This window comes from Pseudochaenichthys georgianus, chromosome 24 (assembly GCF_902827115.2).
Source record: "Pseudochaenichthys georgianus chromosome 24, fPseGeo1.2, whole genome shotgun sequence".
Lineage (NCBI taxonomy): Eukaryota > Metazoa > Chordata > Actinopteri > Perciformes > Channichthyidae > Pseudochaenichthys > Pseudochaenichthys georgianus.
In genome coordinates this window covers 14369512-14386347 of record NC_047526.1, presented here as the reverse complement: position 1 = coordinate 14386347, position 16836 = coordinate 14369512, and the positions used below count along the sequence as shown (strand labels likewise).

Here is a 16836-nt window from a genome sequence, read left to right as displayed (position 1 = left end):
CCTCTCTCCCTTCCCCCCTCCTCTCTCCTGTGCTTACCTTTAACAGGCCGTGGTGAGTGTAGAGAGTAGATCTATTACAGCTTATCACTAAAGGACAGGCCAACGCGGAACGCCGGTGAAATATAGCTCCTGTCACCGCCGCACTGAACACGACCCGTGCACAGGGCTCGAAGAGCTGTGAGCACAGGGGGAGAAGGGAGGGGGGGGGGGGGGGGTACGGGGGCCAGTATCAGCCCCCTAATTCAAATTAATGGAAAGATTTTCAGGCTTGATGCTGAACGTTTGACAGTGATTTGGCACACAATTAACCTTCTCTCCCTCTCGCCTCTGCACTCTCATCCCCTCTTCGCTTTCATTTGCTGCCTTCTCCCCCCCCCCCCTTTACCTGTCACGCTCCTTGACACAGTCTTATTGATTATGAGCTAACTGGAGAAGATGATGTTTTATTAGATACCTGCCACTCCCGACTGTTGTGGGCCAATTGAATTAGCTAGGAATCGCTGACGTCCACGTGTCGTAACATGATGTGACTAAGCATCATGTGAGGCAAAGCATTCACAAGTTCATATCACCGTTCAGAGGACGCGTGAGGATCGTTCCCATGACAATATCAGCACCGATGATTGTTTGTAGCAGTTTTGTACCCATCAGTTACGAACATTATTGTGACCTGAGCATTATTCTGTAAGAAAATGTGCTTTTGTCGTGAATGTGGGACATAGAGTTTGCTTGCACTGCGACATCCGTCCAAGGAATGATAGATTTCCACTCACCGGCCTGTTTAAAAGACCATCCGTCCTGCAGCCTCCGCCTCTCAGCTAGACTTTACTCGCAGCTTTTATAGGCCATTTCACCTTGGGTTCCAGGTCACGGAACCAAACCGCCTATAGCTGTCAAACGGGACAGGAGCTGGAGTGGTAGAGAGGGAGAAAGGAGAGGTAATATATGAAACAGTGTTATTTGGATAGAGCGGTTAGTCCAATTCATGTTGTGTTGAACCAGAATGTTGGCTAGCCAAGAATGAATGTTTCACTTTGTATCAAACTGCTACCAAACCATAACATAACGAAATTAGCAAATGTAGGTAGTTTATGTGGTTTGACTCCAATGTTAGCAGTGTGGCTCACACACTTGGAATAATGCAGGAACATTCTGAAGTTGGAATAAGGGGTGTTTTACTTGTTTTTCCCCGTCTGCTGAAATGGCTGTGAATGCAGCATCAGTGCCGCATCGTTGGTTCAAACGAGTGTCAGTGTCATGACAGCACGCGGACGACGTGCGAGGCTGTTCTTCCGCTAAGCTATGCTACATGCTACGATTGAAGCACTTTGCTAGCATGCTGATTTGTAGCATGTTATATTTTACACCATGTTCAGCCAGTCAATGTTAGCATGCTAATATTTAAAGATTAGCACCAAAAATAGAGTACAGTAAAGGCTGAGAAGGGCATTAGTCTAGCAGTAATTTGGTCTATAAAGCAAAGCATTTGGGAAAATGATTGTGCTTTATGGCAAGTCAGACACTTCAATCTTGACTTAAAGAGGCCCTAATATGCTTTATGTATACCTTTCCTGTATTTTGTTATATAGGTTTCTGTAGATGTAAATCAATTGCACTTATTTGACATTACTATTATTAACACTCATGGTTATATTGTCTAGTGTTCCAACACATTGTGCGTGATTTGCTACGGGGTGGGACATCTCTGAGCGGTTGACGAATCACAACACCAATCAGAGCAGACTGGGTTTCATACAGAGGGTGACAAGAGGTGCTGCAGTACAGGCAGTATGGGAGGGAAACAAAGAAACATTAAAGCATGTAAACATGTCACAGTATAGGCACAACATACAAACGTGAAGCTGAAAATGTGCATGATTTGTCCTCTTTAGGAGGTGGACCATCATTGCCGTCATGGCAGCAATCTTAAACATTCGAAACGATATGAAACCATCATGCAGAAAGTGATTAGTCCCCTTTGTCAGAAACGAGTGTCTTGTGTAGAGGAAAAGGAAAACAAGCATTACTGTAATACTGCTTTTAATAACTGTAGTAGCCTGGTTGAGTCCTAATCTAAAAGATGAGGGGGATGAAAGGAAGGGATGTGTAGGCGTCCTTGTGTCCTTGTGTCAGCACAATGTTGCTGAGAGTTGATGATTATCCGACTTTTCTGAGTCCCTGCCTCAGCACATGTGACATGGACAAACTCCAGCAGTGACACGTATGACAGTTATATGACAGAAAGCGAGGCATTGTGGAAGGGCGTCAAAGAACTCGCTGATGTGACATTTATCATGTCTAAGAATAAGGTTCAGCAAACACCTTCAAAGAAAAGACTGATACGTACACGTGCCAGGTCAGCCCTCTCAATATTAACACCAAGGGTTTTATCTCGTAGGTGAACGTTGAAAAGAATCACACGAGTTGTGGTTAGTTGAAGTCACCACATTCCACATTATCCTACATATCCAAAGTGCTACAAATTGTAATAAGTGTGTCAGGTACATGTCTAGCAATGGATGGATTATACAGCTGTACCTGTGACAGCTACTTGATGTCAGCTTATTGTAGTTCGTGGTTGCTCTGTTTAAAAAAAAAAAAAAAAAAAAAACCCATTCATCCTTATAATATTCTAGGGAATGTCTTATTTTAAATTTCAAAGGATTTCCTTGAGGCTTGGGAAAAGCCTCATGAGTTAGCATTGAAAGGTGGGCGGGTAATTTGTGTGGATAGCGAGCTTAAAACTGACATGAGACCATAAAAACATTTCGGTGCAAAAACAGTAATAGCCTAAAGCTTGACGGGCACTTTCATGAAGCCCACCACGGATGTAAATCCAGAATGAAAAGTAGTGACACAGATTTGTAAAACTGAGATTGCGGATAGTGCAACATAAACCAAACTGGATGTACATAATGCTTGAGGCTGTACTACAAGGACATCATCGAAACACAGTCACATATTCAAAAATAAAATGGTGTTAGATCATCACAAAAAGCTCTCCAGTAGATTATGTAAGAGCTTAAAATGCAAACAATAATCCCTATAGCTCAGCCTCCTCTCAGCACTCGGCAGACAGGCAACGTTTCTATTGTTCTAATGCAGCGTTTCCAGTAATGTCCAAGGTAGAGAGACGAGAAGATAACAACATAAATAAACCTGTGTCAGGATTTCTATTGTATGGCGGTGGTGATGCTCATTATCCACACCACAAACGCAGCATACTTGCACGCACTTCATGCATGCTGCCAGAAGTTGTAGTTCGGAGAGTTCCCCTTTAGCACCAGTCCCCGTGACTCACGACACATCCGTGTAAAGGGCTTAGCACAAGGTAGGAGGGGATAAGCAGCACCCCTGATGATCAAGTTGCCTTTGCTTTGAAGCAGATGTGAGCATGTGCGTTCACTCTCTCTTCCCTCTCTCTCCCTCGCACGCTGGTGTGTTCGTGCACCTCCCGAGCGTTAAACCCAACGTCACGACTGTTAATGTATCCTGATCAGCCCACTGAAAATGAAGCTAATCTGTTGCGAGGGAAATGGGGCAGGAATTAGCTCGTTCAATCCACCACTGGTTTCCTTTTAGCATCTGAGGTATCCGGCCATTTATCTCCATGCATTTCCAGCCGCATCCCAACTCACAACAACGAGTGGTTGTGTAGAGCGATGCCTGCTGTGTGTTCAGGTGACAAAGACCGACATTTATTGCAAGTAATGATTGATTTCATACTTGTCAAAAAGCCCTGATACACATGAATTGAAATTCCAGCCTGAACATTAGTTCTTAGTCTCAAGGAATTTCAATTAATCTCATTCAGTTTTCAGCTATGAATGATTTCACTGAAATGGAATGAACTGCAAGCCATGTATCAGGGCTACCTGCCATGTATCAGGGCTACCTGCATCAAAGTCTTAGGCAGCAGACTGTTTAGTATGTGAAGTATAAATGTGTTTGTTCTTCTTGTAGACCATTGTTCGAGGGAACCGGCCCCCCAAAGATGCTTCCATCAACGGCCTGCTGGAGGATTTCGACAACATCTCAGTAACGCGATCCAACTCCCTGCGTAAAGAGAGCCCACCGGCCCCCCACCAGGCTGGAGGCACCTCCAAACCCTCGGGCAGTGGTCACCCCAACACCCCCGAGGAGAACGGATTCAACCATTACTACTCCCGCTACTCCTGTGACCTGGACACTTCCAGCAGGGACTTCTCTCTTGACCCCGGCAAGCCAAGCTTCTCTATAGATGGGGACTGGGCCGCTGGGAGGCACTATCGATTCACCAAGCAGAATGGTCACTCGTACCCCATACGCAGCCCCTTCTACCCGGACGCCATGCCCCAAAAATCAGACTATGGCAAGCTTCCCCCAGACTACCACACCTACTTGGAGAGTAAAGGGCGCTCAGCTGATGAGGTGGCCTCCACGGTGGGGAGTGGTGTGGGCTCCAGTGGGTACTATCGGGCGTCTGTGGGGGGCTCTTCGAGCCAGGACTACCGGGACACTTCAGTGGGCACGCCATCTCGTGCCTCACTACACAGCGAGCAGATCAATTACCCAGACAGTGAGTGGAGCTACGGCGGCCTAAGGGACGAATACGAGAAGCGGCCTAAGAGTTCCTATGTGGCGCAGACTAGCCCCACGCCTGCTATACGGCAGCGGTCTAGGTCAGGATCTGGGCTGCAGGAGCCAAATGTCCCCTATGCTGCCAGCGGGGCTTTCAAGAACCCTGCACAATCACATCCTTACAGCTCCTACACCTACCCCCGCCTTTCAGAGAGTCTCGCTAACTCACAGACCTTAACCAAGGTAACTACACCAACAACAAAGTATGCATTTGAGTAAGGACAAATACATTTTTGCCATGAATAAATGTGTTGGGGCCTTTGACAGTTTACTTTAAACAGCTGAGTGTCTGGTATAAGCTAAAACATGGTTACAGTGTCTGTCCTCCTGCACTCTCTTTCAAGTAGTCAGTCCTTGTCCTCGTTCTCTCTTCCTCTGTTTCTGGTTGTCTCTCATTTTTGCACAATGATTGATGGTGGTAGCTCTACTCTTCAGGCTCTGCCACATACAGAATTATCGCCCTTCAGTAGTCACCGTCTCTGCACAAAGATCAATTAATGCTCCCGCTGATCATCGACCAGAAAGCTCTGAACTCCAGAGAGTTACAGGGACTCGTCAAGTAGAGGCACAAAGGAGCAAAGAAAGGCCTCGCATGGCAGGGGGAAAGTGAACAGGAGTATGAGAAAGTTAAAACAACGAAATCAAATAAAAATAATGATTGAAATCAAATAGAAAAAGCCTCAAACATTGAAAACAAGTTAATTATAAAACGTTATAAAATTATTTATTTTGGTAAACTTTATAATCGAATAAGGTTTTAGGTAGTCACCAGTTGCATATCGTCTTTTCATGGTGTAATTAGCCCAAAAGAATACCAATGATAATATCATTATATCTAACAATTGGAGTTATGTATAATATTAACTTGGTGGTCAAAAGAATGCAATTTAATATCTAGCAACTTAAGAAAGGTACATTCAGAACGATGACATGTATATAGCTTTGTGTCGTCTGCATAGAAGTGATATGTTGTGTTTTCTTTAGTGATACAGAAAGTGTAACACTATTCTGTGTGACGTTAATAAAGATAGACATGTGTTACTGTTCCATACATCGTGTAGGGGTTACTTCTAACCAAAATAAATGACCAAACTGACATGACATTTCTATTATGTCATGTTTCATAGCTTAGAGCTTCCCATTGTGTATGATCACCTGCACTGTAAGTATATCTGCAGTGGGGGGGGGGGGGGGGGGGGGGCGTGCTGCAGCCTGTGATGTGAGCCGTGGGACAGACTCAGATACCCAGGAGACCCCACACACACACGAGCGAATAAACCTTCCACGCATTAGTGGTTGTGTTATGAAACCATGTGTTCTGTATAATTTACTCGTGATGATCGTTCATACCAATAGTTTTCTGAACCTTGTTTGAAAAGACGTTCGGTAAGTTCAAAAGTAGTAAGAGGCCAACAGCAGAGGGGAACAGCAGGGGAAATGGTCACTGAGCTTTTATTTATGTAAGTTCTTTATATACTCTTTAAAAAAGCGTTCAGTGTTCCATCAGGCCCATTCTAGAGGCGTGTGTACCCCTATCACAACACCCCACCATTCCCCCTTCCCACATGGTGAGAGCAGGAGCTGAGAGGAACACTGGCTTTGCTGATGTAGATCCCAGGGTGCCTTGATGAAAAACCATTTAACCTGCATGCTTCAGTCAACAGCCACGGAGAATGCAAGAGTAGCAGGATTTGAAGTGATGCAGGGGAAGGTCATCTTCCTTACATACGGTTTATTATTACCACTTCCGTAGTCGCCGTGCTCGAGGAAGCACATTCTCTTTGCTGAATGTACCGCGTGTGAAGGGAATGTACAGACTTCACAGGCTGCCGTCTCATGCTGTGAATGTTGATGCAAAAGAAGGCAGCACTGCTAAAGGATAAGAACTCCTCCAGACTATATTAGGTGTATTGTTAATATCTGATTTGTTGTTCTATTAAGAGTTTTGCCAAATCAAATGAAATGTAAGCCACGGTAGAGAGTGGGCGGGAAAAGCAATGCCCCTTAATTTGCCTTGTGATTTTGCAGCAGTGAGTGAACTAAGAAAAACAACGAGTCATCTGACAGCTTAAGAATCACTATTCTTCCCGGCTCATGGACCTTGTAACAAACCCACCCCTCTCTCTCTCTCTCCTCTCTCATTCTCTGCCTTTTCTTCTCTTCCCCTCGTTCAGCCCACTCACACCACTGAAGTAAATCCCTCTTTCTCCCTGCTGTTGTTGGGAGCCGGTGGGGATGTTACAGTAGACAGCACGGAGACTTGGCCACACACACACACGCACGCACACACACACACACACGCTCTCCCCCCTTTATCTTCCTCCCTCTCTCTTCCCTCTCTCTCTCCGTGTTATGTGGCGGGCTCAGTGCCGCAGCTCTCGGTGACAAATTGATGTTGCGGCACTTTCCCTTTCTGCAGCCTTAGCATAAAACTGGCCGAACGATGTTCCACCGCGGAATTCAATTTCACAGTTGAGTTAGGTTGTTGATTACCCTGCCAAACTCAGATTAATGCGCGTTTAACCAACATGGATCAGGAGACCCCTGGCTGACAGCCAGCCAGCGGTGCCGGCCAACGATAGGGGGGCGCGGGCCTGGGACAGCAGCACCCCGCTACACCTGCCTCAGAGTGATTGATTAAAAGAGTTCACACCATGTAATTATACACCATCCCAACACATCAGGACTCCTCCTCCTGCCCTGTGTGTGTCGGTGTGTGTGTCTCTGTGTGTAATGGCAAAAGGAGAGCGTTACCGGCACAGAGATCTTTAAAAAAAAAAAAGAGGGAGTTTTTTTATTATCCTCTCGGTCTCCTGAGAATTTATGAGAAACATTATTTTGAGGCGTCCCAGGAAATGTAATTTAATTTAATCTATACAAGGCGGCGGCAGCTTGATCCACTTCTGTCCGTTTATTCTTTATGGTCCACCTTGGACTATTGATGTCTGGCTCATCACACTGGCATCATTTCTTGTCTTTGAAAGATAAATGTCAACAAAACAACAAAGTTATAAATATTCTGCTAGTGTTATTGTGACAGACAATTTCTATAGCAGCTGAACATGCAACATGTATTTTATCATTTCCTCTAAGCCAGTCAAATATCAATTTTGTATATATTACTTTTCTCCAGTTCTCCATTTACTTATACCTTCGATGTCAAATAGGGTTGAGCTGGAGCATGTTGCCACAATAAATGTGCACACAGCCCTATATATTAACATAGTATCCATAATACATATATAAAATGCTGACTTTGGAAATAACCTCTGGTGTGGTCATCATAGTTTGACATTCTGCTGAATGTTGTGTAAATGTGTGTGCACACAATTATGTGTGTGTCAGGCCTATTATGAGTCAGAGCAGCTGAGTCAACTGAGCTTTTAATAGTTAATCGCTGCATTCTTACTTTGTGTATGTTTGTGTATATGTGTGTACTTAGTCTTCAGCACTGCTTTAAAGAACACTCGGGTGCTTCTTTGATCATAAGGAAGCAGTGTGTCCCAGATCTGAATCTTCCCTGGGCTCCTGGCTGATGAACGGTGTAGTTGTGAAAAAATAGATGGGGGGTAGTGATAAAGTATGGAGCCTGTCCTGTGGACTACATGTCCTCTGTTAGGTCTGTCAAGGGCTAATGTACCCGCACACATACCTAGAACTAGAGCAGTCACGCATTTACATCACAGAGCGTGTGTAGCTGTACAGTGTTGTTTTCTTTAAATATTGATCCGCAGTCCAAATAACTTGTTCCTGCTTCTCCTCCAGGGCGAATACGAGCGTCCCGCACGTGACTGCAGTCCCCAGGTTACGGGTGGGGACACGTACCCCAGAGGGCCCCTAAAACAACCTCAGAGCCACATGAAGCCGCCTGGCTACCCTCCAGCACACCTGCCATATCCTCCTGTCTTTCACCATTACAAACCTTCACCCTACCATCACCCCCCCTCCCAGCCCAGCCCACCGTACACCCCTCAGGTACAGTATGTTCACCATGCTCACTCATACAGACAATTACACACATTTATAGAGATTTAGCCCAGATGTCATTTTAATTATTGTGATATATTATTTCATTTGAATGGGAGAAGTACATAATAGTATAAAAAGTATAAAAAAAGAGTATTGACACGATCCAGTGAAAACCATGTGTCTTCAGATGTGGGCTCTTTGAAAGATGAACCTTAATATTACGGAAGGTTTTGAAAATGACTACTTCTTAAACCATATAAAGATTATATTCTGTTAAATGTTCATTTTAGGAAAAGCTGAACACAAACCGGAAAACTCAGAATAACACGTTATGTTGTTTTGGAATTCACTGACTGCACCAATACAATTCAAGATTTGTAGTCAGCCCAAAAATACAGTACGAACATTTCACAAATCTGGCATTATACATTTTCTGTATACAAATATAAGTACTATTTTATAGCCACTCTCTGTTTCTCTTTGACTCTAGTTTCCTGTGTGTGTCTTAACACAGGGTGCGTACTCACAGCCTTCATCACCCTACATCCCCCCCGGGGGCCTACCCGCCTCCGTCCTGGGGGTCCAGCTCCGACACACAGCCCTCCAGAGTCTCCCATGAGCAGTTCAGGGCTGCTCTTCAGCTGGTGGTCAACCCAGGTCAGAAACGGACAGTCAATAAGTGACCCTGAAATGCCATTCGGAAACATTCCTTCTTTGTTCCTGCTGTTGCTTTGCATTAATGTTGAGTATGCCTTTGCCCACAGGTGACCCTCGGGAATACCTGGACAGCTTTATCAAAATCGGAGAGGGCTCCACGGGTATTGTGTGCATAGCCAGCGAGAAACACAGCGGCAAGCAGGTGGCTGTGAAGAAGATGGACCTCAGGAAACAGCAGAGGAGAGAGCTGCTCTTTAATGAGGTGACCGAGATGGGGCGTAACTGCAGAACACTTATCTCGTGCAAGCTCAAACCTAAACATAGTACATTTAACATTAGCACTTACTACTGGGTGTTATTACTGTACCACATTGAATGTAGGTTTGCTTTTTAATGTGTATTCATTTTGCAGCTTGATGTTGGATGTTATTCTGCAACTGTAGGTCACAACTAAACTGTGTGACATCCACATACCGTGTGAAATCAAAGCGAACATTTTTGATTGCTGATAGCTCAAACAAACAGAAACACATATACAACTGCTTAATTATATTCATTAAACATAAATGTGTTCCTTATAGACAAAACATACACATATCACTATTCTACAGCAAAAAATAGCTTTTAACATGTATTTCTTACAACATAAGATCCATAGTAATCTAGCCACCTGCACATTACAACATCTGTGATTGAAATAATTTGCTCAGAAAAAAAAGAAAGAGAAAACCTTGACTAGGAAATGATTCATAGCTGTCTCTGTTCATGCTATGTAAACTATAGGACAATTAGCCCCAAAAAATCATTAGCTCACTTGCGCTCGCACCGAAAATATTTGACATTCATTTCATTATTGCTTTTTTTGCGGATAAAAGCACACTCGGACCTCGGACTTCCTTTATAACGCATTATTGCACCAATCCTGTGTGTGTGTGTGTGTGTGTGTGTGTGTGTGTGTGTGTGTGTGTGTGTGTGTGTGTGTGTGTGTGTGTGTGTGTGTGTGTGTGTGTTAGCATGTACAGTGAACACACACGTGAGCAGTGGGTGTTCAGTTGGGGACTAATTTGCTTTTTGTAATCCTATTTATATTCTGAATGTAATCCTTTTATAGTTAAGCTCCCTGAACATGTTCACATTGGATTAATACGAGTACAATTAATAAATAATTAAATTTACACGACTACATTTTATGAATGTTTTGAAATAGTATGTGGTGTCTTTGTCACATATTGGATTTAGATACAAATAATATTAATTGTGTAACATGAATATAGTAACATTTATTTATATAATTTACAGGCCAAGGATGGTGATAGCTCTGCATATTGTGAAATTCTAATAACAACATTTTTTTAACTTATTTTCCTCCTCTTTCAATGTTTTATATTTCTGTTTCTGCATTTTAGGTTGTGATCATGAGGGACTACCATCACGAGAACGTGGTGGACATGTACAACAGCTACCTGGTGGGGGACGAGCTGTGGGTCGTCATGGAGTTCCTCGAGGGAGGGGCACTCACTGACATTGTGACTCACACCAGGTAACCCTTTCTCTGATAACAATAACAGAAGTTAAAGAGTTTCAGACAAGGAGGCAGCGGGCAGTTCAACACAACTCCAACCAGAACCAATCAAAATACATTTTACAAAGGATAAGGATTGTGTTTACTAAAACTTAAAACATCCAAATGAACACTATGATATCTGAGGGGTTCATGGTGCATTGTCACATATGTTATGGCATTAAAAGTTGTTAAATATAACTGGACAAGCCCCCCCCTGATTTAATTAATCATCTTTTGTGCAGATTAAATAAACGGGATATATCATGTTAATAAAGGAGCTTCAGAGGTGCTCATCGTGTTAGCTTCTGTTAGCTTGGCACAAAGCTAGGCTAACTTGCTGCTCGCTTTTTAACCAAGAGCAGTATCGATCTTCTCATCTAACTTGGCAAGAAACTGTTCCTTTAAATACCTAAGAGCTATGCTTTGGGCAGACGGTTGGAAAAGAGTGATAAAAGCTTTAGAATGAAAATAAACTGCTATGATATATTTATGTTGCCAGGAAACAAGGCCACAGCTTTGTGTGTGTTGTGTGTGTAAGTGTCAGCTGTGTTGAATGACGTGGCCTTGAGTGTGTATTTAAATGCTGAGATGGACAGAGCAATCTTATACGGCATGTCACTTATCACTCTATTTGTGGTCACACTGTATACAGTAGATAGATATTTAATTGTTGACACTATCCAATGATAACTTGTGTTTATGAAGTGTTTTTCATTGTTAGTTGTATATCTGCCAAGAGACAGTAATGAGATGCAGAGATGCTAATGAGCTAATAGCTAAATCTGGCATAAATCATCCCCTCTCTTTTTGAGATTAATGTTTTGTATGTATTGGTCCTTGTTAAACAAAGACAAATACATAAAAACATTTAAAATGTATGAACAATGTAATGTTCTGGGGCCTCATTTATAACGCCGTGCGTAGGATTCCCGTGGGAAGGTTGCTTACGTAGTAGAAATCCAAACAATAGGTACAGAAATGTTCAAATTCACCAAACATTGCGTACCGGCGAGGAAAGTGCGTACAGCACTTCCTACGCCGGTTTCCCTTTATAAATCACAACCGACTCGAAATGCGGTGCAGCTTTTGCGGGCTTCACGTAACGCCCATATGTGCCTATAAATAGTCAAAGAAACGCCCATTCATTCATTCATTCTGACTGACTGACTGACTGCATGAAGAAGATCGCAGGAAATGACGACAGAACCGCTAAAAAAGACATCTCACACCGTGTCAGATTTTGGTTATTTTGGGGAGGTCGAGATAAATCATATTGTTTGGTGGATGCAGTTTGAACCAGAGCAGCAGCATGGAGGTCGGATCGTCACCAACATAAATAAATAAATGGTCTGAAAAAAGTTAACGACAAAAACAATACACATAGCCAACCTTCCTCAGGCAGTGTGTGTATACCGGGGACAGGAGACACCCCTTGATGAGAGACTGTAAGAAATGATCGGGGAATCCCCAAATTTGTATTTGGTGGTTTGTGTCCCAGCTGTCGATCAGCTGTGGAGTTTGTCTCCACTGCAGCCTGTGCGTCTCAACCCCCCCCCCCCCCCGCAGCAACACTATATCCACCAGTTAGAGGAAATACAACTAATGTGTTGTGTTATATCAGCTGTACAATTGACCACATATGGTGTTCTTAGCTTCCATACCTCCTGTGTTTATGAGCGACTTATCAAGTCTTGGCAAACGGCATAAAACATGATTAAACATGATAGTATATAAAACCATGCTCGTACAACCTATAGAAATGCAAAGCGGCGTCAGTTTAGACGTAATTCTGTCCTCCTGCTTACCGCATCATTTAAGAAAACATTTCATAACATTAACACAACATATTCGAGGTGGTTTTAAATAACATATCCGTATTTATTTCTCCAAGTTATGTTTGTGTGCACTGAGGAGTCTCAAACAGGCGTTTGTTTAATCATTTTAAGATTGGCTTTAATCAATGTTTGAAAATGAATTCTTCATATATGATAAATGAGAGGTAACATTTTATTTATGGTATTATTTCCACATATTTCTCTCCATTCTTCCTTCTGCCAACGGTGTCGCAGTTTCTCCTCTCTCCCGTTGTTGTGCTTAGTGCGTACGCATGGGTTAGAGTTTGCGTGGAGGACCGCACGTTTTCCCGTTAAGTTAGTATTTTATAAATCGCAAATATTGCGTAGAAACTGGCGTACGCCATCTTTTGAGCGTATATCCCTTTATAAATGAGGCCCCTGGTGTTGTTGGCAATATCAGATTGGCTTTAAAGCAAGCTAGCAAGCAAAAACAGTTTTGTTAAAAATCTTGTTTCTAAATTTTTTTCTAAACATAAGAAAGTTCGTAAAGAAGAATTGTACACAGGGAACAACCAGCTGGGCTGTAATCCAGTCGTGCGTCTGATAGTTTTAGCATTATTGTTCTCCAACTTTTCCGTAATTGCCTCTCTGTGTTTGAGTCGTGTTTCTGAGCCGCCGCCGCCGCCTCATTGTTTTAAGCTTACTTTGTGCTTGGTGTTTAATTACAGTCATTTGTGCGGGGTGTCAGCATTAGCGCTTTGCAGTGTCGGATGCTAATAACACGCTTTGGTGAGGCTGAGCACCGCTGCTACCGTGAAGTATTTTGTACAGTCTCCCACACAGATGTTAGCCTTCTTTTGTGTTCAGTATGTGTGTAACAGAGACTTTTAGTATACACATGAGTGCTCTTAGAAGTACTAATGCTAATCTCAGTAAAGAGGATATTATTGGGCACACATGTTCTATCTTTAACTCTGCCCTTTTTTATTTCAATTAACTAATTAATTAAAGGGGCCTATTATGCTAATTGTCAGGTTCTTACTTGTATTTTATGCCTCTACAGGGACATGTTTTCATGTCTTAATGTTCAAAAAGCTCTTTTCACCCTCTGTCTGAAACCAGAGCCCAGTCTGCACGCACAATGTGTTGGAGCACTAGCCAATAGAAGGGCGAGTGTGAGGGGGGGGGGGGAAGTGTGTGGGAAAGAAACTTATAACACACACTACAGGAATGTAAAACCCGAAACAGCATAATAGGTCCCTTTAAATACTCCAATTGATATTCTTGCAGGTATTATCAATCAGAACAAATACAAAAAAAAGGAAGAAAAAACTCTAGTTGCTACATGTCCGATCTAAAAACTGAAATCTATAATTGAAACAAACCACTGGAGTGAATTATCATGCATTATACTGTACATCCTAGATGGTAATAGAAGGAAGATTAGTATACAGAGTTTTGTTCCTCTGTAATTTCAGCCATAGTTGTCCAGGTGAACGCTTTGTGCTATTTCTGTTCAGCCTTTTGTTGTGGAAATAACTGCTGCCTGCCTCGCATCGTGCAAGCCTCATCAGCTCTCTGGGTTATTGGCAGCGGACACACCGAGACACATGAACACACACACACCGAGATACATGAACACACACACCAAGATCCATGAACACACACACACACACACACACACACACACACACACACACATGCAGGCACGTCAGCAGTGGCATAATGGACGTCTGTCTTACTGAACAATTTCAATCACGTTCATATTTAAATTATTCTTTTAGAGTTTGTTAATGAGCTGAGCAAACGTGTGTATGGCACGATGCCTGTGCGTGTGTGTGTGCATGGCTCGATGCCTGTGCGTGTGTGTGTGCATGGCTCGATGCCTGTGCGTGTGTGTGTGCATGGCTCGATGCCTGTGCGTTTGTGTGTGCATAGGTGCGTGTGTAATTCTCCTCCCCTCAACAACCTTTCCAGGCTCATTAAAACTGTTTCTCACTTTGTGTTTTGAACAATTTTCTGTTTCAGCGATCCTGTTTGCATCTGCGTGTGTGTGCGTGTGTGTGTGTGTGTGTGTGTGTGTGTGTGTGTGTGTGTGTGTGTGTGTGTGTGTGTGTGTGTGTGTGTGTGTGTGTGTGTGTGTGTGTGCGTGTGTGTGTGCGTATGCGTGCAGGGGGTGGTTGAAAGAGGTGAATTAGTTTGTGCGTATACGTCTCCATCCCATTCACTTTGAGTTAGCCAGTTGTTTTTCCATTAGCAGCAGGCTCATTTATCTCTTGTGATTGTAAATGCATACATGTGTGACAGTAAAATCTGCTGCAATCTGCACTGTGGTGTGTGTGTGTGTGTGTGTGTGTGTGTGTGTGTGTGTGTGTGTGTGTGTGTGTGTGTGTGTGTGTGTGTGTGTGTGTGTGTGGTGCCGGCCTGGGGGTTGTTTCTAATAATGCAAGTTTATAAGTGACTACTCAAAATGTGGCATCTTTTAGACTGAGCATTGACAGGAAAAGAGAAATGTGTGTGAGTGTTAAGAAAGTTCAAGGTGTGTGTGTGTGGTCTACATACGTATGAAAATGCACTACGAATATGTTGGTCTCTGCCTGCAAATGAGCGTGCCTCTATTTCTGTACATGTATGTGACGGCAGCTCGGTGCAAGCACACTCATAAACACGCGGCATGGCCTGGCCAGCTGGGTCTGGATGTTAATGTGCAGTTGAGCTGTGAGTGTGTGTGTGTGTGTGTGTGTGTGTGTGTGTGTGTGTGTGTGTGTGTGTGTGTGTGTGTGTGTGTGTGTGTGTGTGTGTGTGTGTGTGTGTGTGTGTGTGTGTGTGTGTGTGTGTGTGAGCTCAGTCAGACGCACTGCATCGCCCTGGCTCTCCATATGGGACCCTCTTGCTGCGCTGCACACCCCGGCCGCTGCAGGCTACAGGGTTTTTTTTCAAACTGGATTTCTGCTCCATCTTAGTTGTGTTCCACTGTAATCTCTTTCAAACGACAGCAAAGTCTGAAACAGTAGTCTTTGCTACCACTCAAAGTGTAGTATGTTATTACTTGAAATATTACATTTGAGGTATTGGCTATATGTTGTGTGTTGTAGTTTCTTTCTACACATTTAGAACAAATTACTTAATTGAAACGATTTAAGACATTCACTTTTGTCTTTGCTTTTTTTTATTATCCTGTCATCCTCCCTCAAACCCACTATCTTATTTTCCACCTTCCCACAATGCACAGCAAAGAAAGAGGTCAAATACAGAAAACACCTGGATTAAAGAGATCAACTAATAAATAAAAGAAAATGATATAATAGAATTGATTCTTTCTGAAGCTATGAGAAATAAATATAATTCAAAATGATATATGATAATAATTGAACGTTTGCAATGTCTTTAATCAGGAGGACATGATATAGTACATTTACCATGAACAATTAGAAATCCCTGCTTCTTTGTGACGTTCCACTGTCCCTAAATGTCTTTGCATTCAATGTGTAGGTTTTGAAACACATGAAATAAATTGAAAGTAATAAAGGAAATCAAGCTTAATTTGCTGACAGGTATGTGTGTGTGTGTGTGTGTGTGTGTGTGTGTGTGTGTGTGTGTGTGTGTGTGTGTGTCTTCTTACAGGATGAACGAGGAGCAGATTGCTACAGTGTGTCTGTCGGTGCTGAGGGCTCTGTCCTACCTGCACACACAGGGCGTCATCCACCGAGACATCAAGAGCGACTCCATTCTCCTGACCAGCGATGGCAGAGTAAGTGCACATGAGGAGTTCATTCAGGCTATTTCTTTTTTCTCTTGTCTTTTTTTCTCTTCTTAATTCTCTGTCAAAGCGTCTTTGAGTTTCATGGAAAGCGCTATAATGTATTATTATTTGTGTTTTAATATATTATTCATTAACATGACTCCCTTTGGGGGGCTAATAAACCCTGGAGATGCCCCTTTTAAACTGGGATCTTACCCAGGTATTGAAAACTGTTATCCTCGTTCCTCTCACCGGTGATTTCACACACACTCCCTGACCTTCTCCATGGGTTCCACTACTGCCACTTGTCAACAGTCAGTGCCAGCAACTCATCATCATAAATTACAGCACGTGGCCCTGTAATTAAATCCTGCCTAATGCGTCCTGACGAGCTGATAAGACATGATTAATTGAAGGCTAATTAAGCACTAATACAGGAGATTAGTGTCTTATATGAAGGCTCTTCATCACAATGGGTCAGTGCTCTT

At 43.0% G+C, this 16836-nt stretch overlaps 1 protein-coding gene across 1 annotated transcript in view; it reads left to right on the top strand.

The window, feature by feature from the left end:
• Positions 1–16836, top strand: part of pak5 (p21 protein (Cdc42/Rac)-activated kinase 5) — a 49070-nt gene that overhangs the window by 28458 nt on the left and 3776 nt on the right. Inside the window, 7 exon segments of the mRNA XM_034075711.1 lie at positions 3964–4803; positions 8386–8595; positions 9104–9136; positions 9138–9246; positions 9354–9508; positions 10653–10786; positions 16231–16357. Coding sequence (XP_033931602.1) covers positions 3964–4803; positions 8386–8595; positions 9104–9136; positions 9138–9246; positions 9354–9508; positions 10653–10786; positions 16231–16357 — 1608 coding nt within the window.